The sequence below is a fragment of the Fundulus heteroclitus genome, chromosome 10 (assembly GCF_011125445.2).
Source record: "Fundulus heteroclitus isolate FHET01 chromosome 10, MU-UCD_Fhet_4.1, whole genome shotgun sequence".
Classification (NCBI taxonomy): domain Eukaryota; kingdom Metazoa; phylum Chordata; class Actinopteri; order Cyprinodontiformes; family Fundulidae; genus Fundulus; species Fundulus heteroclitus.
In genome coordinates this window covers 13391499-13414541 of record NC_046370.1, presented here as the reverse complement: position 1 = coordinate 13414541, position 23043 = coordinate 13391499, and the positions used below count along the sequence as shown (strand labels likewise).

At 39.3% G+C, this 23043-nt stretch overlaps 1 protein-coding gene across 3 annotated transcripts; it reads left to right on the top strand.

Annotated features, from left to right (window-relative positions):
• The first annotated feature begins 4083 nt into the window (after positions 1-4083).
• Positions 4084-22091, top strand: LOC105924815 (mitogen-activated protein kinase kinase kinase 14). 3 transcript variants are annotated; one of them, XM_036142063.1, is made up of 15 exons: positions 4084-4280; positions 7294-7569; positions 9214-9289; positions 11122-11797; positions 13987-14121; positions 14212-14341; positions 14415-14543; positions 17256-17360; positions 18617-18780; positions 18875-19025; positions 19231-19752; positions 20236-20333; positions 20422-20542; positions 20642-20742; positions 21927-22091. In XM_036142063.1, the coding sequence occupies exons 2-15, from the start codon at positions 7332-7334 to the stop codon at positions 22089-22091; spliced, it is 2811 nt and encodes a 936-aa protein (XP_035997956.1). In that variant the 5' UTR covers positions 4084-4280; positions 7294-7331. The 3 variants fall into 3 exon arrangements, with proteins under 3 accessions (XP_035997956.1, XP_035997955.1, XP_035997957.1); XM_036142062.1 differs by having other exon boundaries at positions 4085-4280; positions 7328-7569; XM_036142064.1 differs by lacking the exon at positions 4084-4280 and adding an exon at positions 5097-5171 and having other exon boundaries at positions 7328-7569.
• Positions 22092-23043: the final 952 nt, after the last annotated feature.

Genomic DNA, 23043 nt, shown 5'->3' with positions numbered 1-23043 from the left:
TGGCACAACAAGCCCAGTCTCTTCCGCTGGCCTCCCTCCTTTTGGATCCTCAGCTGCTCGCCATCTGAAAGTTGCTTTGACGACCTCAGTAAACAGGAGACAACTGAGCGGACATGCAGCTGTGGGGTCTCTGTTCTTTTTTTTACTGGCAGAGCAGCAGGGAAACGTTGCCAGGCGGTGTTTTCCAACCGCGCCCCCTGCTGGTCACAGGCAGACACGACGGCTCCTCTGAGGTAAACTGCACGGTCTCTGCTCTGAATGAACAGAAGTTGATGATTTTCGTATCAGGAAAAGCTTAACGCCGATTGGTACAACTGTTAATATAATTAAAGGTGAATCTAAGTGTTTATTCCCAGCTTCGCTACTGAAAATGAAAGATTCAATCGATTTTCACAGGTCATTAAAATACTGTCACTGAAGGACTAAATGGAACAAGACAATTTAGGGAAAAGACATTAGAGCAACACGCTCAAACATTAACGAATGAAATGCTAAATCACTCATTAAAATATTGTATGTGTAATTAGAACTGCATCTAATACCTTGTTGTATAAAAGCTATGACAATGTGCCAACTGGTATGTTAATGAGATGAGAAATGCACTCTTCATGACCATGAATGTCATTTTAATTCTTGACTTTAATGATTTTTTTAATTTAATTTTTAATCATACATTTCTATGTTGGAACAATCATACAATGAACACCTTTATATATATATATATATATATATATATATATATATATATATATATATATATATATATATATTTTAAGATAATAGTCTTGTTACACCCCAGAGCAAATTGCTCCTTGATTGCTTTCTTGTTGTGCATGTCAACACATTTTTGGCATAGGTCTGCCTGGGCATTGACTCTTCGTATCAGAGTTGGCAGACTTTACTCTATGTGAACTGGTTGTTTCAGAACCACTGATCTGTCCACAAGTTTTAAACAGGGGTGAGCTTGGAGTTTTGGGAAAGAAGCTTTAACATAAAGCTGCTTTATCAATATGTGTGTTTCCGTATCGTCCCATTTGAACAGCTAATGTGCTGTTGTTTTGGAATAAAGTAAAATGGAGCCCCCAGAGAAAGCCCCCCACAGCATGATGCTGCCACCACCCTGCTTGAAATTTGGTTCAGTGTTTCTTGATTTGCTAACCTCACTTTGACTCTTATAAACATACTCCTGGCAACTGTGGCCAAATTGATCCATCGTTGTCTGGTCTGACCATAAAATCCTTTTTCCCCCTGCGTGATTTGGCAAAAACTAGTTTCACCGTGAAAATTGATGCTGGCGTTCCGGCTGCTTCCAGTTCAGAGCCGGCCTGAGAACTGATGGTTCCTGTAGTGAACAGCCTAGCCAGTTTTCTTTCCTCTGAGCTTGGGTCAGACGGTTGATACTTGGACTCAATTAGCTGTGTCAACAATATCAAAACTGGTTCTACTTTGTATTTGGAATTACCAGTTTATTTCTGGAAAGTTTGGGATTCAGCAGAATAGTTCAAATGTTGATAAGATGTAGCCAGGTGGATCGTTTTGAGAGAAGTAACGTCTGGTCAGAGTAAGGCTCTTTCAGATGAACTTGTACCTTTTCAGCAGGTGCTAATACAGATCAGGTTTAGCTTTGTTGGTATATTGACAGATTGTGTTGTTTCCACCACAGAAATAACAGCTTTAGACTTTGAAACAGCCGCCAGGAGTCTTTTCGGCTCTAAGATTAGCCGAACTGACCACCCAACAGTAAAGGGACTGAAGTGAGGAAAAACCCGCTGACGTGTGAGCAGATTGCCAGCACGGCCTGTCCTCCATTGGGCCGCTGCAGGTCCCATTCACATGTTGCCAGGGAGAGGGAACGTCCGCCTAAAGTCCCACCCTCCTCTGGAATTCTGCTAATTCCAACTGGAACTCTGGCCACTCTGTTCCCGACTGCAGCTGTGTTGCTGAGCAGGAATCACGGGTGGGTTTCAGGCTGGGAAAATTTATGGGATGGAACGGTTGCATTGGCTATCGGTAATCCATTTCAAAATAAAATAAGTGTGCTAAAATAATAGTTTTACTAACAACCTTTCAGGTAAACATACAAAGGCAATGCACAAGGTTGACGTTTTTGTTTGAATTTAATTTCTTTCAAGCATTCAAATACATTACAATTTCATAATTCTGACTTCTATTCTTATGTTGTTACTGTTGCAAAGCCTACAAAACTTAAATACCATCAGTCTAAATCAATAAGATTGACTTCTGGCTAACTTTGAAATAGCCTGTATGTATGTATGTATGTATGTATGTATGTATGTATGTATGTATGTATGTATGTATGTATGTATGTATGTATGTATGTATGTATGTATGTATGTATGTATGTATGTATGTATGTATGTATGTATGTATGTATTGTATGTATGTATGTATGTATTGTATGTATGTCTGTAGATGTATGTATGTATGATGTATGTATGTATGTATGTATGTATGTATGTATGTATGTATGTGTATGTATGTATGTATGTATGTATGTATGTATGTATGTATGTATGTATGTATGTCTGTAGTCTGTATGTATGTATGTATGTATGTATGTATGTATGTATTTATGTATGTATGTATGTATGTATGTATGTATGTATGTATGTATGTATGTATGTATGTATGTATGTATGTATGTATGTATGTATGTATGTATGTATGTATGTATGTATGTATGTATGTATGTATGTATGTATGTATGTATGTATGTATGTATGTATGTATGTATGTATGTATGTATGTATGTATGTATGTATGTATGTATGTATGTATGTATGTATGTATGTATGTATGTATGTATGTATGTACTACAGATAGTAAAGATCTCCACCTGAAAATGTGTGCTTACAGTAATATTCAATAAATGAGTATTATCAAAAAATCAATTGATAATGAGGTAAACACATTATATAGCTTAATTATTCAAAGATAGTTGTTTTAGAGTCATTTTGTTGATTAATATATTACATAAAACTGATAAAAATACATTTTTAATACTGAAATGTGGGCTTAATTAAAAGCATGTTTAATACTGGCTTAGAGGGTTGTTATTTTCAAAATGTAAATTTAATCTGATAAATGAGCCTCATTGGAACCCATATTCTAATTTGTTGAATATGACGATTTATGTCTACTTGTCCAATGACCAAGACAAAGAGAGCCGTTAGGAGACATAACCGACAACATTTAAAAGTGCTCTATGATGAACCAACTGTACGTCAAATTCATTGCAGAGGATAACGACCGTTTATAAAATAAAATAAGATACCATTTCTGGCATCATTCATGTAGAAGATGTAATTTCTGCCTCATGTCTGTTGCTCTAATGCATACAAGGTCTTCAGATAACTTTAGATTATCGTGGGATTCAGTGGCTGGGTAAAACCAAGCAGCAGTGAATAGAAGCAGCTGAAAGTCCCACTTTTTGAAATGGCTTCTATATAAATGAGGTTTACTCACTCACACACAGAATGCTGTTCTTGGGACTCAGTAATTCTGTTCAGTTTGTTTTCTCACAACCTAATATATGGCCCTAGAAAGGTCGAGCTATGCAAATGTATCATTATCTCAGTATGAAGGTACACAATATGCATATGGCAAAGAACTGTTAAGAGTGGAATAAATGTTAATCATTTAGGTACAGTGTATGTAGACTCTATGACTGTAGTATTTATGCTGTGATGTTTGTTGTTAAATGAAGCATAAAAATGTTCCACAAGCTACAGTGGTGTAAATGTGGTAAAGTTATTAAATTTCAATAAAAAATAATAAAATAAAGGAACACTTCAAACACGTCAGATCTCAAATTTTTCCTAAATAAGTCCGCCTGGATATCCCTACTGATGTGGAATGTGTTAGGCCTACTACCTCTCTCCTTTGTCTTTTAATTAAAATAGTGTAGTCGGGTGCAAATAGGTCCAGATTTGTTTTTAAATGAATGATCTGAGCTGTTTTTCCTTCTCTGACAGAAGCAACGTGTCAAGCAAGCTCCGAGTGCCACTGAGGGCATCTGCAGGTTTAATCCGGAGCATTTAGAAGCTGCCGTGGGATGGGCAAGGGGTTGTTAGTGGGGGCTCATGAGAGCTCATAAGTCAAACACATGGAGGGCCAATCAGAGGGACCTGCGTGGGCAGAAAGCCGCTAGGTTACACTCATGAAGTTCTTATACACTTGACACAGGACGAGCACAGACTGAGAAGACTTTCTGGAGCATTGGATTTGACCAGAAATCTGCAGCAACCTTTTATTTTGAGGTAATGTAGCTTTTTTTGTGGTTAGACGAGTGGAAAATGAAGGTGTTAAGAGAGATGTAGGTGTTGTTGAAGCTGCTTCTTTGTGTTTCCTAGGGGATTGATCTCATCTGTACTGTCTCTGCTGTATAGCTTATTGTTAGATGAAGCCGCACACTTGTTGAATCCCACCTGTTTCGCACCCTGATTTGATCAAACGACAAGCACTTCAGAAACCCACCCATGCACCCTCCACATCAGCATGAGAGAGGGAAGAGTGTGTGCATGCGTGTGTTGATCTGCCTGTGTTTGCTGTCGACATGGTGAGTGCTCAGGAAGAGGGACTCTGACAGCTGGGCGGCCCGGTGGAAGGCATGTAGCTGCCTCTTTGAGCTATTTATACTCGCCTAACCGGTGTCCGTTCATTCACGCCCCGCCACGGCAAATACCGCCACATTAAAGTGCCGGCCAAATACAAATCTGTTTCCACAATGGCTAAATGATAAGCGGGTGACATATAGCGGGAATTCAAGTACCTTATGGTCGAAAACCAGGAAAATTAAAAAGAACCTTAATGTTACAGGAAACAGAAACCAGGAGATTTATTTTTGTTTTGGATTGATCATCTCTTAGAGACGCTTCAAATATTGTTCAAAAAATATTGAAACCTGAAACCAGATAAAATAAAAAAACAAGAAATAACAAATGGCACAACTAATACCCCAAAGTGTACTTTATTTAGTGCAACCAGTCTATTTCATATCACTGTTTTTTATTCTAATCGTTTTCTCAGTGTTATTTGGTATTTTTGATTTGTTCAAGCATTTATTTTTTTTCATTTTTACTTATTGTCAGGTTTGCAGCGTTTGTAGTTGGGCCCAAATGCAGACAAGAGCTGGGGAGCCGTATATTTAAGACAGTGAAGATTTATTATATCCAAAACAACAAACTTCCAGGCAATGTAGGTTCCAGGCATGGAGCAAGAAGCTTTAGGTGTAGCATAACAGAGGACCTGACCATGAGTGTGTCTGAACTGGCTGAGTACACTGAGGCGGAGACAGAAGGGGGGCAGCAGGTGGCGCAATCAATGCAGGTGAAAGGTGTAAAGATGGTTAGGCTGAAGGAGATAGAGCAATGATCTGACATGGGCTACATTCAAATTGCAGGTTTGATGCTCATGGGCTACATTCAAATTTCAGGTTTGATGCCATATATATATATATATATATATATATATATATATATATATATATATATATATATATATATATATATATATATATATATATAATTTTTTTTTTTTTTTTTTTACAGAAATTTGATAATTTTTTTAGGTGGCCATTCATATTACTGTTAAATGCGACCATTATGCACAGATAACAAAAGGAGACGTCACACAGGAGCGCACTGTTTACGGAAGTAATGTGGAATGTATTTCTGGAAGTTAAAAAAATGTGCAAAGATGCATGTATATTTCTACATAAATGACACCAACAAGAATGAAAAATCTGTGCAAAGGTAGCAGGGATGTAAACATGTACTGAGTTTGTTGGGAGTAGTGATGGTTATAAAGTCTTAATAGCTGCTGTGAGGAACGACCTGGATTGTATATAGACGTCATGTGAAAAATTAGGACAACCAATGGACTGGATTTTTTTCTAACATATTTGGACATAAAGATATTTAACATACAGGGATATTTGGATATGAGAATATAGTATAAATAATAAATATTAACTCAGGAAAATTAATGTTAAAAAGTTATGTAAGTGTAATTTAAAAAAAAGAAGCTATTTTTGATGGGAAATGAATTATGATAAGCCCACATTGTTACAATGTAAAATTATTAAAATCAAACACAGGCCCTATCACACACACTTAAACATGATGAGAACGTCATTACTCTCCATTCCGAAGGTTTGGCCTGTTGAAGCCATCTGAATTTAGTTTGATGCTCCTGACTTATGAATTTAGCCTGAATGACACTGTATGTTTTTAAGGAGCTGTCAGAGGTTTTCAGGAGGAAGATTTAATCTTTTTTTTTTTTAAAGCATTGTGACCTGGAGATGGCTGTTCACGCTCTCATCAGCGTCTGAATCATCTATTGCATCGCTCTGTATGTTAATGTCCCCCAGTCAGCCCTTAGCAGCCTCCAAATAGTTCAGAACTCAGCAGCTCATGTTTTAACTCCCACTCCCAGATAGGAACACATTGCACCTGCTTTGTGTTTGCTGCGTTGGCTTCTGCTGAGCTCTCCACCCTCTTTTCTATTCACACCAGGTCCTTCAGGTCAGACAGTCAACATTTACTCACGGTGTCACGGACAAAGACCTCAGGCAGAGGGGGACCTAACGTTTTATGTGGCTGCACCTCAACTCTGGAATTCAGTTTCCACTAGATCTTTCATCCATGACTCAACTCCATTATTGTGGATGTGGAATAGGATATACAAATAAATGATTGATTGAGTCTGGTAAGGGAATTCCAGAGGGCTTTGAATTAATTTCGAATGTGTCTACCGGTAGAGAAAATTCAAAACAACTGCAATTATGGCAAGGTCTGGTGACACACACAATGTTAAAAGGTGTCCCCAACAACCCTAAAATATGCTCACAGGACCTACAGCAGACTCTCATGCCTATACAATCAGAGACTGGAAACGCTGAACTTTGCTGGAATGTGTGCAAGGAGGAAACCTGTTTTGTTTCTGAAAGATATGAAGGCCAGACAGAACTTTGCCAGAGAGAACAGGGACAAACCGGCACTTCTGCAATATTGTTTTTCAAGCAAGTTAAGATTGAATAATCTGGACACCAGATCAGAGTTCATATTTCCACATAAACCAAATGCAGCATTCCAGGAAAATAACCTTCATGTCCAGGGGGGGAAAAAATTAGATTAGGGATTATTAGGTGCACATTTGGTGATAAACCGAATGCCAAATTTGAAGTGCTATCCTATGAGTCAGATCACATCTTAAAAATAAATAAAATACATTTTTATTTCATTAAATATAAATTTTTCAAATCTCCTCCAGTTCTCACTATATGGATTTACTCTGACGGTTACAGAGAAATGGCCATTCCCCGGATGTTTAGCTCCAAGACACCGTTCATCGTTGTTACCGGGGGCTCTGAGCACTCTTTTCTGGGTAAAGAAGAGAGCAGCCAAGGATGTGAGGAGGAGACGGACTCCCTGGTTCAAGCCATCGGACCCCATCTGACCCATGTGATGCAACACGGCACCGCCAAACACGTGATAAAAGATGGCCTGGAGGGGATTCCTTGTGTGTCCATAGTGGCACAAGCTGAGAGTAAGAACAGAAAAACACAATACACTTTGAATTTACTCACTGACAGATTTTTTTTCTGTATCTGTTGTGTTTTTTGCCACAAAAATGCTTTAGATCATCAAAAGGATGCCAATATAAGACAAAATCAATGTCCGTAAATGGAAAAAGCACTTTTCAAATGCTGATTTCATTTGTTAAGCAAGAAACAACTAACCAAAACAACCTGAACCTATGTAACAAATAGCTGATCATCTGGGTAAATTTTGAGTTAGCTGATTCTTTACAAGACACACCCAGTACTGATTACAGCTAAACCTGTAACACACACACAAAAAATCTGTCTCGGACTAACACAAAGTAGACTGAAAAATCTCAAAAAGCAACTCATCATCCCCCGACCGAAAGAAATTCAAGAACAGATGAGAAAAAAGACATTCACATCTATCGTCTGCAAAGGGTCACAAAGTCATTTCTGAGGCTTTTGAATGGAACGGTGGTGAACATTCCCTGGAGTGGCTGACCTACCAAAACTGCTATATGGTAGTGATTCATCCAGGAGGTCACAAAAGGACATGTTGACCAAAGGGAACAAAAAGATCTGTCCCACATGTGCCAACAAACTCTGTTATAATCCCCAAGAATTTTGGGAAAATATTCTGTGGACTGATGGGACAAAAGTGGAACTTTAAGGGAGTTGTGCATCTGCTCCAGGACCTGGACGACTTGCAGGAATTGATGGTACTAGAAAATCTTGGAGGAAAATATCCAGCCACTAGCATCTGTCCTTTAGCTTAGATGCACTTGGTTTATACAGGACAATTATCGTAAGGAAGCCTGCCTCTGCGTGACTCAAGAAAACTAAACTAAGTTTTCAAGTGGTCTAGTCAAAGTCCAGATTTAAATCCAATTTAAATGCCACTTTATCATCTTAAGCAGGACGCATGTGCTCAAAATTCATCCAATGTGGCTGAGTGAAAAAAAAATTGTGAGGAGGAGTGATATCCAGTGATGTAAAAGACTCACTACCAGTTATTTCAAACACAGTTGTTCCTGCCAACGGTGCCACAACCAGTTATCAGGTTAAGAGGCAATTTTTTTGTTGTTCTCCCCCATAGGACCAGGTTGGTTTGAGTAGTTTGTTTAAATTACATCTAAAATTTGTTTGGTGATCTGAAACATTTAACTGTGGCAAAAATAATTTATTAATAAATAAATACAAATAAATCTAAAGAAATCTGTAAGCGGGGGAATACTTTTACAAATTTTAAGCAAATACCATTCTTAGTAAGTTTCCATATCTTAGTTTAGTGTATTTGTGGTTTAAGTTTTATGCTGGAGGATTCATAAAAACTGAGATTAACAAAACTACAAATGTAAACATCTAGAAAGCAGTTAGCCTTCTGTTCCATTATTCATGGAAATTTTTCCTTCATAGGTTTTCTTCTAGAGAAATCTGTCTTCTGCCCTAAAGAGAAAAAGGATTTAAGTAGTTTTTATCTCAAAATCACACCACATACTAGAACCGTTGCCATCTAATCCAACAGCTGTAAATGTGCTCTTACGAAGACTGACAGCAAAGTCCAAGCTTTAAGTTTGTGACAAGAAACAATGATTCGTGATTTTATGTAAATATGTATCCTAAAAACCACAATTTTCTCCTTCTAGGAGAGGACTTCCAAGAGTTCAGCCCGTCCAGCACTCTGCATCCCTACCCGCAACTTTACCTCCTCCAGAAGCACAGGTATGCTCGCCCTGTGACCCACATGGGGAAAAACATCCCACCAGGTTTATGAGGTCCACCACAAATGACATCACAGCTCAGTCAATCAAATTATCTCATGCAGCAGTTAAAAGATATTTCTATGAGCTTGTTTGCTCAGCCCTCGGACCCTTTCTGTTGCATGTTGGGTTGGACAACCATGTTGCATCTTTCAGTCTGTCTTTCTGACATCAACCCGTACATCTCAGTTTGAAGCTGAAGTCAAAATAGTTTTTCTTTTTGGACGTCAATTTTCCACCTTAGCATTCTGTTAACAATGCAAGGATCTGGTCATTTATTTAAATTTCAGCTTGAAACATCTTATGCCTGTTTTTATCTCCTCTCACTGCGTGTTAGTTGGTTCAAAACAACACAGCTGGGCTCATTATTAGCATTGAGTAGCAGTAAACTTACATTTTTCTGCTTCATACACCACACTACATTGCCAAAATTGAACCCTTCCAAATAATGTATAGTTTGAGGAGTAGAAATCCAGCTCTTAGGCATGAAGGCTGCTTCTACAAACATTTGTAAAAGAACGCTTCGCTTTGAAGAGCAAAGTGATCTCCAGCATGGTACTGGGACAGGGTGCTGCTTGGACAATGAGTTCATTTGTGCAAGTTGGGGCATTTTCTCAATACTGAGTCATCCACAGTCAACTGTTAGGGGTATTGTAGCAAAGTGGAAGCCACTGGGGGTAACAGCAACTCAGCCATGACGTTAGGTCATGTAAAATCACAAAGTGGGGTCAGTGGATGCTAAGGCTGATGGTGTGTAGCGTCTCCAACTTTCTAGAGACAATGCCTACCCACATCTTAACTTCATGCGTCCTAAAGATTAGCTCAAGAATGGTGGCAAGAGATTTTTATGTGGCGTATTTTCATAGCCGAACAGCTACTTGCAAGCCACAGATGCAGTTGTGCGCAGCGTTGGACTCCAGGGGAGTGGAGACATGTTCTCTGGAGTGATGAAACATGCTTCTCTGTTGGGTCTTCCAGTGGAGGAGTCTGGCTTTGACTGTTTTCAGGAGAAGGGCTCTCAAAAGTCAAGTTTTACACAGTGGGTGTTATGTTTCTGGGAAGGTTTGTCAGAAGTTCTGCTCAGCCTGTTCCACTGAAAAGAACTCTAGATGCTTCTGTATACAGAAGCATTTTGGACAGTTTTATAGTTCCAACATCTGCTTGCCAGTGGACAAAGAAATGTCTAAAAAGACATGATTCAGCAAGTCTGGTGTGTAAAAACTGGAATGGGCTGCACAGAGTGCTGACATCAACTCTTCAATAACCTTTTGGATGAATTAGTCTGATGGCCAGGCCTCAAGTTCTTAAGTGGCTGATGTGCAACACCTAAATGGACGAATGCTCTTGGCAGCATAGTACAGATATATTTATAGTTGAAATAAAAGGTGTATAAACTGATCGATGAGACGGTAAGGTTTAAAAAGGAATGACACACATAGACTTTAAGATGTTCGTCATCTGGCAATCTGACTTCATTTTTTTTTTTTGTATCTTTTCTGAAAGCCTGAGGCTTTTAACTGTTGTGGAAAAATGATTTTATACATTGTAGCAGTAGACAAACTAGAAAAAAGAAAGGTAATTAAGTAGGAAAGATTTTTTTTTTTATCAAACCGGTACGATCAAATGAATAGCTGATGTTTTTAGGTTTTATTTGTTAAAAAAAATTAAGAGCCATCAACCTCTTAAAAGTCTTAGAGAAAGACACTGAATTGCAGATGATGATTTGGATTAGGAACAAACTTCTAATCAAATTATGAACTCCAAATAAGTGTTAAATTTCCTGCTTGTCTTCAGATCTCTCAGTGAGGAAGCTGCCTTAATATGCGACACTGAAGATGAGGATTTGGATGAAGTGTTTCATCAACACCTCCACAGGAAACAGCGCAGGAAGCCTCGGAGCAAGCTGAAGACGCTGGAGGAAGGAGGGGAGCCTCCAGTTATCCAGGGTCTGTGGGTGCAGGAGATCGACTGGCTGAAGGCAACTTTACCCGCTGAGATCATACCGCCTCCTCCTCAGTTCACGGACTCCTGCTGCCCGCTGGACTCCTGCAAGTCTGGACAGACAGACGTCTCGTCCAGCTCTGATGACAGACAAGGCTCAGACTGCGAATCTGTTTTCACTCAGGAGAGCGGGTCAGACTCATCTTACAGTGCTGCTGCCGATCAATGTGAATTAGAATCAGACATGTCTGATCCGAACTCTGACCTGACGCATGTATCTGGTTTTCACTCCGATTGGGATTCCGGATCCTCAGAGTGTGCCCGAAGCTTACAGGAAATTCCGATTTCAGACTCATCTCAGATGGCTTTTACTTTTAATAAAAGTGACTCCGAATTTGATGAGCTGAAAGGCAGAGTGAAGCAGATACCCAAACTCTTCATTTCAACTTTCTTTATCAACTCGATGAAACAGATTCTGGACAGCTGGACGACCACCAAACCTGCCAACGAAGGACTTATATTCCATCATGTAAGCCAGAAGTGTATCACCAGTTTATTTTACATTGTGTCAGGTATTAACATGTCTGCAAACGAGAGGTAGAACAAACGAGTAATAAAGTAAATCCTTTTTTCTCTCTCAAGAATCAATAAATTGTTGCTCAATATTTTAACCTTTTAAATGTCACATTTCCAGTTGTTGTTTGGGCTTGTAGTTCCTGATAGTTGGATTTATTTCAATGTCCAAAGTCAAGAATTGTGAAAAAAACTAAACAAAAAAGAAAACAAACATAAGGGACAACATGTGAGCTCAAGCTGGCTGTAAGCACTGCAAAAAGTAGATGAGGATTTAGGACATTTGTTTGGAGTCTAAAACTCAGGCATTAATGCATAACACAAACACCACCAAAGAAGAAAACATTGCACATTATTCAGTTCGAATTTGAGTCCACAAGGTAAAGATCTTTAAGGCAAATTGTCTTGTGGAAAAAGGATGGAGACTCAGAGACAGTAGCTTGGATTTTGTTCCTTAAAGGTAGAGTCATCAATTTTTCTGGAAGTTTCCCCAAGTCACTTTTTGAATAACTGCACACCATCTTATCTGCTCCTCCTCTCCTCAGGGGGATAGAGTGAAAAAAATCCTCCAAGTCCACTCTGGACTTATTTCTTTCTACTGAGTCCTTCCTCTTCTTCTCATAAACATGTATGGGGTTAGCTTCTTGCAACTCTCAGCCATGTTCAAAGTATACAGTGAGAGCAGTTGATCTACAATGAATGGCTAACACCGACGCTAACCGATACGCTAACAGGATACATAATAGGGTGACCAGACATCCCTGATTTCCGGGGACAGTCCCCGTTTTGGATTACCTGTCCCCAGCAAAAGCTCTCCCGGGAAATGTCTCTGATTTCAGTGTATCATGATGGAATAAACAAAAAAAAAGGGGGGGGGTGAGAGCATGACTAAAACAGCAGGGATTAGTCAGTTTTTAGAGGCCTGCAGCTTTCACAGAGATCTAATTTTTAAAATCCTTTTTCTGAATATATAATGTATTGACTACTTTCAGGTTAGAAGAACCATTTCACCCAGTATAACAAAAAGTGTTTTTGAACAGGGTAACCAACTATAGCTTTAAATCTAAGTCTGAATGTGTTTCATAATCTTGGAGTAAAAAGGGTTTCCAACAGACCATTTTTATCATTTGAAGAAATTCACCCTCTTTACTATTATGAATCTCATCCCTGTTTATGGCATAGCAGGATATTTGTAGGTATTTGGAGAGCTTACTCCATCCTTTTTGTGGTTCTCAAAAAGTTAGCACACAGCCATTTGACGCATTTCTTTTAGAAAAAGATTTTTTTGTGAAGAAAACTGTTTTCTGTTTAAAATAACAGGTAGGCACACTCTGCATGTCCACACATCACATTTTCACCCACATGTGATACTGAGGTGTGCCTCCAAAAGTTATTTTTTTAAGTCAGAAATGTAAATTTTAAAATTACTTATCTGCTTTGAAAAAACATAAAACAGCTGTTTGGTAATTAAAATGTCTCTGGTAATTAAGATGACCCTGGCAAACTTAAACCCCAAAATTTCATCTAATTGGATTTGGTTTGGCAAAAGTGACACACTCTCCCAATATTTAGGAACTGCCAGATAGGAAATATACTTTTACAATTTCCTGCAAAAAAAAAGTGGTACTGGTGTTTGGCCAATTTTTTTAATCAGGTTCTGATTTTGTAGAAACGGGTCTGTTTTATCGCAGACTGAGTGCTGCTAAGCTTGGACGACCATCTTCCAAGTCAAATCCAGTAATGAAACACACAACCATCAATTAGCATTTTAAACCAGTGTGGCAATACCAATAGTGTGTCTGCATATATTATAAAATCATCTTTAATAATAATATTTTTTTTTCCTTCTATAATGTCATCTGCTTCACGGCTCAGAGTTCGATTAAATATTATTTTTTTTTTACTCTTTTCTGCTCATCATGTTACAGTTTTCTGAGAAAGCTTCAACATCACCAACTGCTTATTTTGATAAATTTACTTTCTAGTTGTCGTTGAGCCGTTGACTCTTCCAAGATTAACATCTAAAAGATGCACCGCATTGGTGCACACAATCAACAAGGTCTCTGTTCCTTGACAGAATGCTACCACTTTGTTTTGTGTTGGGTTTTACTTATTTGACACTTTATCTCATTTTTCTTCCCTTAGCTTCTACAGCCCAACAGTTTTCAGTACCGAGAGGGAGAGGAGTATGTTGTCCTTCATCACATCCAGAACGGCTCGTATGGTGATGTGTTCTGTGTCCGGGATAAAAGCACCGGATTTAAATGCGCTGCCAAAAGGGTGAGACCAGAAATCAATGAGGTAAATCCAGGAAAAGTCTTTTGGATTGGCTCTTAAAAGTCAAAACCTGTCATTTTGTGGTCCAATTAGATTCCCCTGAGTCACTTTAGCTGTGATGAGGTGAAGACTTGGAGCGCCCTGAACACCCCACGAGTTGTGGAGCTGTTTGGAGCTGTGAGAGATGGGCTGAGCGTCATACTCTTCATGGACCTCAAACCAGGTAAATGTTGATATGTTGAAAAGTACTTTGATACTGTCAGAAGGAATGAACCAGATGTTTCAAATATTTCCAGCTTGCTTGGCTCAGCTTCTAAAGGAGATGACCTGCCTCCCTGAAGATCTGGCCCTGCATTATCTTCATCAGACACTGGGGGCACTAGAGCACCTGCACCACAGAAAGGTGCTTCACCTGGATGTAAAAGGTGTGTTTCTGTTTATGTCTCACAAACAAAGGTTGCATGTTGTAATATGTTGTAATTATAGCTCCTAAGTCCTGTTCCTTGACCTTTCATGAGATCTATCGTGGGCGGGAAAGGAGCTTCTGGCTGCTGTGCCGATTTCAGACCGCCTTTTAACTTAAATACGTCATTACGCCAAATCCAGACCTGTAGCATTCCGGGAGGAAAAAAAAAAAAACAACTACAAAAATGCAAGTTAGACAAATGTATATGTATAATAAACGATGTGTACAACACAAACAAATAATCAGAGTTTAATTTTCAAGATTGACATATGTATATATACATTATATTTTTTCACAGCTGGCAATTTCATTCCTTCCTTTGATTTAAAACTTTGTCGTTACAATGTTCTGGTCGGATATTTCTGTTTATTTCCGTGAGGTGGGCTGTGCGTATACATCATGTCAGTCACACAAAGGATTATGGGATTTCTTATAGCTCCTTAGTGCCAGTGAGGGACATCGTGAGTTCCCTATGGTAAAGAAACTATTATATAAAGCATACAGGCTCCTTTCCCTACTTCCTTTTTTACTGACTGCACTATTCAGACCACACTTATCATGGTAAACACTGACACACTTCTGCTTTGACTAAAGAGTCATTACCAATTTGACCTTTTCGGATGCGGCCAGAATCTCTAAGTTTACTGCATTTTGGTGTTGAACACTGATATTTCAGGCAGGGAAATACCTTATTTTAATTATTTTAACTCCCGGAGTCTAATGTTAGCATTTAGAGCTCATACCCAGAGGTAAAAGGTATGCATTTAATAAAACACCAAGTATTTTAGATATTAAGTGCTCAATTGAACATATAATTCATTATTTATCATAAATAGAAATGTGACAGTCCAATAATCTAAGAATATCTTTGCAACAATGTAAAAATTTATGAAAATTTAAACTAACAGTACAGTTTTTTTCAAAAACCCATTTTCTTTTTTAAATAAATCAATTCTAATGTCAACATGTGTGTTTTTTTTATCCTTTATTCCACAGAAACAAATCCAGGCAAAAATAATTGTCTTTACAGATTATTTTCACTGTATTTAGAAAACATAAGCATAAAACTCAACATACAAAAGCAAAGGGTAAAAAAACTTTCAATGTTTGGAGTTGTCATAGTTTGAAAGGAATTTGCATGCATCAGAAACCTTCCTGTCACCAATTTGGCTGCATAGACTCAGGAGAATTGGGGCCTATCTCCAGCCATCATTGGGCTAGAGGTGGGGTTCAACCTAAACAGGATATCAGTCTATCACAGTGCAATACAGAGACACACGGGACAAACAACAATACCTAAGGGTAATTTAGAGATCAATTGGTATAACAATCATGGTTTTGGACCATGGGAGGAAGTATTTGAGGAGAACCCCCGCACACACAGCTAAAACATGCAAACTCTATGCAAAAAGACGGCATCGTAGTTTAATGATAGTGAGTTAGCGTGACATTTTTAATTGTGCTAACATGAGTGAAAAAGTACCTGCAGATTCAGTGGTTGCTATGATTGGAGAGTTTTCTAGGTAGACGGATGGGAAGCCCAAAGCTCTCCACTTTAGATGAGACAGGAAAGAAAGAAGTACTGCATGAAAATTATAAACTTTCTCATGATTGGTTGTTAACCATGAGTGTAAAAACCTTTTGGAGGCCTCGCTTGGCTGTGGTGATTTATGTGGAACACATGACAGGTTCAATAGACTCTCTAAATCCAGTTTGGAAAGAAAAGGTTGAGATAATGCAGGGGTGAATAAGTTTGACAATTTGATCTCTGAGGTGATTTGACAGAAAGTAAAAAGGCCTACCACAGTATAAGTGATGGAAGGCAGTAAAAGAAGCCTTCTAACCAATACTATATTATACATGTTTGGTGAAAAGCTTGAACATGAAGGTAGTTTAAATCAAAAACTTCATGAAATTTTACATGTTTGAAACCTTGAGTGTTTCGAACCTGAGCCAATGAGCCAAATAATAATAGTAAAAGAAATCATGACACATTTTCACAATCTTCACCTCTACTGCGACAGAGAAACATTATGTATAATTCAAATTGCTTGCATAGACTAAAATATTATCAAAATGAATTAAATCTGAGTTAGGTAAATATGTGGGTTTAAAACTAAATTAGAGAGAAACAACTAACACTTTAGAAATATTAACTCACTTAAAGTTTTGCATGCAATCACTTGGTGATACAATTTGTCCTCTTTTCAATGGCAGCCTTAATGAGGAGCAACATAAGGGATCTTCTTAATACTAACATCGTCCAGTAATTTTTGAATATTAGAAAACTTTCTAGATGCAGAACCATTCTAACTAACTTTGCTGTGTGACTAAACAGTGTTCCTTCAATTTCTGCTGTGATAAAACGCTGAATGTTATCAGCAGTAAAGCTGGTAGACACCTCTCCCGTGAACCCTTAGTAATCCCTCCAAAGAGGATTTCTCTGGGACCCTCTCTTGTTATCAGCAAAAAGGAAAAGAAAAATATCTTAATGGATTAATTGAAACTAAAAGTTACCTTGAAAATATTGTGGGTACAGAGGCAGGAACCTCAATGCACCCATCGCTCTGATCATCACTGACTGTTCCTGTTCCTGACTTAATGTTTCACTATGGAGAGCCTAATGCAAACAGGCTGTCAGACTGAATCCTGCGTGTTGATTTTATTCCAGCTGACAACGTGCTGCTGTCTGCAGACTGCAGAGACACATTCCTCTGTGACTTTGGTCTCTCAGAGATGTTGGATGACAGCGGACGGAGCACCAAAGCCTTTAGAGGTGAGTTGATGCTGAAACGTCTACAGGAAGCTGGAGCACAATTTGCCTTGCTGCAACGGCAGCATAGAGAATGCACATACATTAGATTGCTGAAAGAATGGCTCAAAACAATGATTTTGAAACTCATACTGTTGTTCTATGTTTTATATATTCCTGCTGTTACAATTGTGCAGCTATACGGTTGCACATAAATTACATTTCACATATTTTTGTTGCATATTTAACATCACATGCATAAATCACTGCAGCTCTCATGCTTCTTCCTCACCCCCTCTTAAAACTGAGAAACTCCCATATATTTTTGCAACATTTGCTGGTAAATTTGATGAAGCAAAGGGGGATTTCAACTGCAGGCTCCTGAACAGCTTTGTACCGAAATTTCTGCAAACATTTTTGGGCCATTTCTTGGATTTGCTCTCTGAAAACCATTTTTTCAGATAGTTTACCTAGATTTTTGTCTCCTGATTTAAAGCGGCTCTTCCTGCGAATTGTTAAAGAAATCTGCAATCAAAAACACTAAATCCCTGTTTCGTTTTTAAAAGTTAATAGAAAGTATAAGCTGCAGAGGTAGATTTTTAATCAGTTGCAAATGCTTGGTATCCTCCCACAACAAAGCTCCACCTGTAGTTCAGGATCCATTCAAAACATCCTATAATGATAATCATCTTTATTGCCATTGCAACATACTGTACATCCCAATGAAATGTGTCCTCTGCATTTAACCCGTCTCTTTGTGACGCCTGGAGAGCATTCTGGCGCTTAGGGTCTTGGTCAGGGACCCCGAGTGGCAGTCTGTGAGAATCGAACCAGGAACCTTGCAACCTTGAAACCTCTCCTGGCCGCAACCCCCTTGCTCTCTAAACTAGCCAACCACTCCCCCCAATCCTCCCTACCATGGCAGTTTTCGGGATAATCTCCGTTTTTACCCACTTTTGTCTGCTTGGCCCCAGGGTCCTGCGTTGGGAATGGACTTAAAGCAAAAGTCTTTTCCCAGCATGCTACCCTTACTGCTGTGGTACTCATCATGAAAAGTACTACAGGACATATGTCCTTTGTAACTGTCTAACCCAGAAAAGGGTAGACTGGTCTCTTCAGGTCAGGAATCGCTCTCCAACCCGAGTTTACCACAAACCGGTGGAAAAAAAAACCTTGTTTCTCCATTTCGTGCAATGTTAATCGGAGGAATTTTATAGCTGTCCATTAGATTGAGATTAATTCTGGGGCATATCTCAAGTTGTTGTTGTTTCTATCTGTAGGAGCAGCCTTTCCTGGCACAGAGACCCATATGGCCCCGGAGGTGGCGCGAGGAGATCAAGCGTGCCCCAAGGCAGATGTGTGGAGCAGCTGCTGTATGCTACTGCACATGCTCAATGGATGCCAGCCGTGGATACGCTACTATACCCATCCACTGTGTCTCCAGGTCAGAATGTCTTCTTTAATGTCATTTTCGCGTTCAAATGGACAAAAGTAATGGGAAATCAATGACCTGGGTTCTTCTTGCACCTTTTTCATAGATCGTCAATGGGCCTCCACCTCTGTGGGAGGTGCCATCCAATTGTAACAACTTCACAGCCAAAGTGTTTAGGGCCGGACTGCAGAAGGACCCGGACAGACGAGCGTCGGCCAAGGACCTCAGGAGGAAAACTACTAAGGCCCTCAGAGCAGGTTGATACTCCACATGTTAATATTGAGAGATGGGTGACGTTAAACATATTAAACAGGTGCTTAGCTTGGTAAAAAAAAAAAAAAAAAAAAAAAATCTTTATTTGTGCAATAATCAGATATGTAACTGATTGAAAACCACTCCTGCTTCATAGAATATGTTACGTGATTATTATCTGTATTATTTAAGTGACTGCTTTCCACACAGTTGGAGGTCTGAGCCCTTCCTCACTCAAAACTGCCTCTGACGCGTTGCATCATGGCCAGCGTGAAGACAAACTCTTTCCCCCCAAAGAACCATCGTCACCGTCGCACACCGCTTCCACAGATCCGGCTGCGCTCTGGGTGAGCCCTTGGAGGACAGTGGCAGTGGACGAGGACAACGTCGACGTCTCAGAGACAGACTCCATCACGGGGGAGTGGGACTCCCATCCGAGGCCACTGCGAGATCAATACGCCGATGAAGGGCCATGGGAGACCGGCTCTGAGTCAGAGGTGGACATATACATGGCAGAGGAAGAGGAGTGCACTCAGGAGAAGTTGCTGAAAACGGATAAAGACTACGAGGGAGACTGGGAGGAGGAGGAGGAGGAGGATGAAGAGTGGGACTCGTCTGACTCCACGGAGTATCTCCGTACGCTCAGGGGCCTTTTCCCTTTGCTGCGGAGAGGCCTGCAGACAGATGAAGCTTCATGGGGATCAGAGGCGGAGCTGGAATATCTCAGAGATGGTGAGCAACATTTGACTTCTTGAGGAATTTTAGCCAAAGAGAAAAGTCCACATTCTGTCAGGAATACTGAACATTTTCGTCTCAAACAAACCCAAAACTCAAACAAACCCAAAACATCCAATGTGTTGACAAGCAGAGTAATTTAGATGTATGAAATATTGTTTCACTGGACACTTTGACAGAAATGTGAAAGGTTTAGCATGCCAAAGGTTTTCATAAGAATTTGCTCAATTGGACGGATTATTTAGGACACTGGTTTTTAGAACTGAATTCAAGACCCCCATACGACCCATTCATTATTTTCTTGTTATTCTTAAGGGTTTTTACTACTTCAGAGTCAATATAAATTTACAAAAATAATATGAAGGCATACTTTTTAAATATGTATTCAGTCATAATACTTAGCCCTGTCTTCCATGAAGAAGACAATAGAATAATTCTTGGTTTTAACCCCAACCCATCACTGTGAAATGTTCCTTTCAGATGTTCCTGTTGGAACCACCGTCCAGACTCCGTCCCCAGAACCTCGAGATGAACCTCCGTCTTGTTTCAGCTGCTCGGACACGTCGCAGATAGATGAGGTGCGATTCGGACACAAAATCATGCTTATAGCTCAAGAGAAAAAAATTCTCCAAAGTGATTTTCTAAAATATGTTTTCTATCTTTAAGGACTCAGAACATTCATCTGACGACCTCAGCTCTGGAGTGTTTTCCTCCTGCAACAGTCACTCCAGCAGACAACTGGTGTGGATCCCTTCAGCCGATCAACCCTATTCTCGCTGCTTTGAGGGTAACATCACTCCCAAAATTCTTCACCATAATTGCACACTGTTTAACTAATTGGTTGAATAAAAACATTATATATGTATATCTCTGACCTATATTCCAGGTGTTGACATCTGGATTGAGAACATTCAGGGGGAGTGTTTCAGGATCCGAGAACGGCGGAGGGTCAAAGTGGGTCATGTTGCCATAGGAATCAGTGACCAGGTACCAGTGTGATGCAGAACAGTGTTGTGTTAAAAGAAAATCGATTTTCCAATTAAGAATCAATTCTCATATAAATTCCTAAATATTGATTTGTATACCCAAAGATTGATTTAAATAAGAAATTCCTTTTCCACTGTGCTGGCATTTCCAGCTTACACTCCACTCCGGGAGGTGATTTTGTATGTCATATTTTTAATAATACACCAGGTTAGTGTCCAGATTTAGTGTTCCTTTTAATTTAATAAAATATTTTTTAATTGAATTGAATAGAAATAGCAGTTGCAGATATTTCTGGCCTCCTCTGTTTTTCACTCTGGATCTGTTTGGGTATTCTACCACACAACATGTGGGTCTGTTGCTCAGAAGACACAGAATGAACACACCTCTGCGTTTGTTTCATATTCCGTAGTTGCTTGCTCAATAAAGTAAAACGACAAAATGCCAGATTTTTCTCCAGCACAGACCGAATATACAACTTCTGTGCTTTTTAGGGAAATTGAAGGACTCTGCACATGTCACAGTGCTTGTATTCTGAATAAAGACTGGTGCATGTAAATGTTATGATCTGATGAATTGATTTTGTGCATAAACGGTGTATTTGAATTATTCCGATCAAGGAATTTTAAGCATGTAAACATAGGTATTGTTGACATTTGCATTGCTTTTTTGGCACAATTATATGTATAATAAATGATGCATCTCTGAGTTGGGATTTTAATTTTACCCAAATCTTTGCTGGAGATCACTTCCTGTGTGCTGCAGTCTCCCAGGCATTGAGTGCAATGAGTGCATGTAGATCTGACGTTCATAATAATCAGAGAACTTCTGCTTCTCTGGTTTTCAAAAGAAATTTACACAAACAGACACTCTTTTAGCTTTAAAACCCAATTAGACTGACATCCAGCCTTAACTCATTGTCAGAGCCAAAACTAAAGGCATGCTCTGCTCTTTTTAAAAAGACACAATTCTGAATTTCTATTAATATAGACCTAAAAGGTTGAACAGAAGCTGATGGATGATTTTTTTTTAATAACTCTATTTCTGAAGTTAACATTAGCTTTAAATTGCAAAGAATGTGCGTACAACTTTAAGAAACTTTTACAGTAAAGTTTATAATTACAGGTTGTTGAGATTTGAAACCCAGCTGATCTCAATCCTCACAAATCATCCAATGTGTCTCTCAGATCTCAGGAAAAACCTTCACTTTGGAGACTCTGGACAGAAAGACGGTGTCCTTTGAGGACGAGATCAGAGAGCCTGGATCCTGGTTCCGCTGTGTTCCTGCTCCTGACAGATGTCAGCGCTGGAGCTGGAGAGTCCAAGACGGAAAGCTGGAGCTCAGAGAATGAGAGAGACATTCACTTCTCATTTAGGCCAATTTTGTTGCTAAAAACACAGCGTAAGAGCTCGAAATCCTCAGAACTTGAAGGAATGTCTCACAGATGCCTTACTGTGATCTTCTCTCAGTTTGGCTGCTGCCGATGAAGGATGAACTCTCATAAGATTCTACTTTAATAGCTGCGTCCTGCTGTAAGACCACCATGATGGGGGAACTCCAGGAGGAGTGTGGTCAATAAACATGAAAATGTATTGTTGGAATAAAAAAAAAAACCTTCTTTACACTATTCTGCTTCAGCAGGGCTGGATTGTTGCCACGAGGCAGTGTGGCTCCACTGAGGATTCTCGCTGTTTGAACAGCTTTCTGCACACTCAGCAGATATTCATCAAAACCAGGCTTTGTGTCTACAGACCTCAATTCCCAGTTGGGATATTTGCAGCCCTTTGCCTTCGGCTCTTTAACTGAAACCAAGCATGAATCTTTTGGTTTTTTTGCAGCTGAGATGTGTTTCAGGGTTTGATCAGTTGCTCATTCTGAGCACGTTGTTTCCTGTGATCGGTCCTCTGTCGCAGTGCGACCTCTTTTTAAGCACTAATCCGTCTCACCTGCGACCTCCCTTATCAGCAGAACTGCTGCTAACTCTGTTCTACATCATGTTCGCCAAACACCAGAGGGTGTTGTGCTGAAAATCCAGGATCAGCTGTTTCAGAAAAGCTAAACCCACAGCTAGGCCACCTTTTGAAGAACATGTGCATACATAAAACACACAAATATAGAAATATCTAACTAATGAAAAATGAAAGAAAGAAATGTATTTTCATCAATTTTATTTTATTCTCTTGGAAGCAATATTCTTAAACCATTGTGTATGTTGTCTAGTCATACTCTGTTGTGCAGTATCTATTTGTGAATGGCTGGTTTTAATGTTCTAGTTTGTATTTAATACAATACTAGTAATCTAA

Bases quoted from the DNA above. Each gene is read 5' to 3' on its own strand.
- LOC105924815 (XM_036142063.1), top strand. From the start codon at position 7,332: ATGGCCATTCCCCGGATGTTTAGCTCCAAGACACCGTTCATCGTTGTT. The intron at 19,026-19,230 runs GTTGATACTCCA...CTTTCCACACAG, and splicing joins TACTAAGGCCCTCAGAGCAG to TTGGAGGTCTGAGCCCTTCC. The intron at 20,334-20,421 runs GTGCGATTCGGA...TCTATCTTTAAG, and splicing joins ACACGTCGCAGATAGATGAG to GACTCAGAACATTCATCTGA.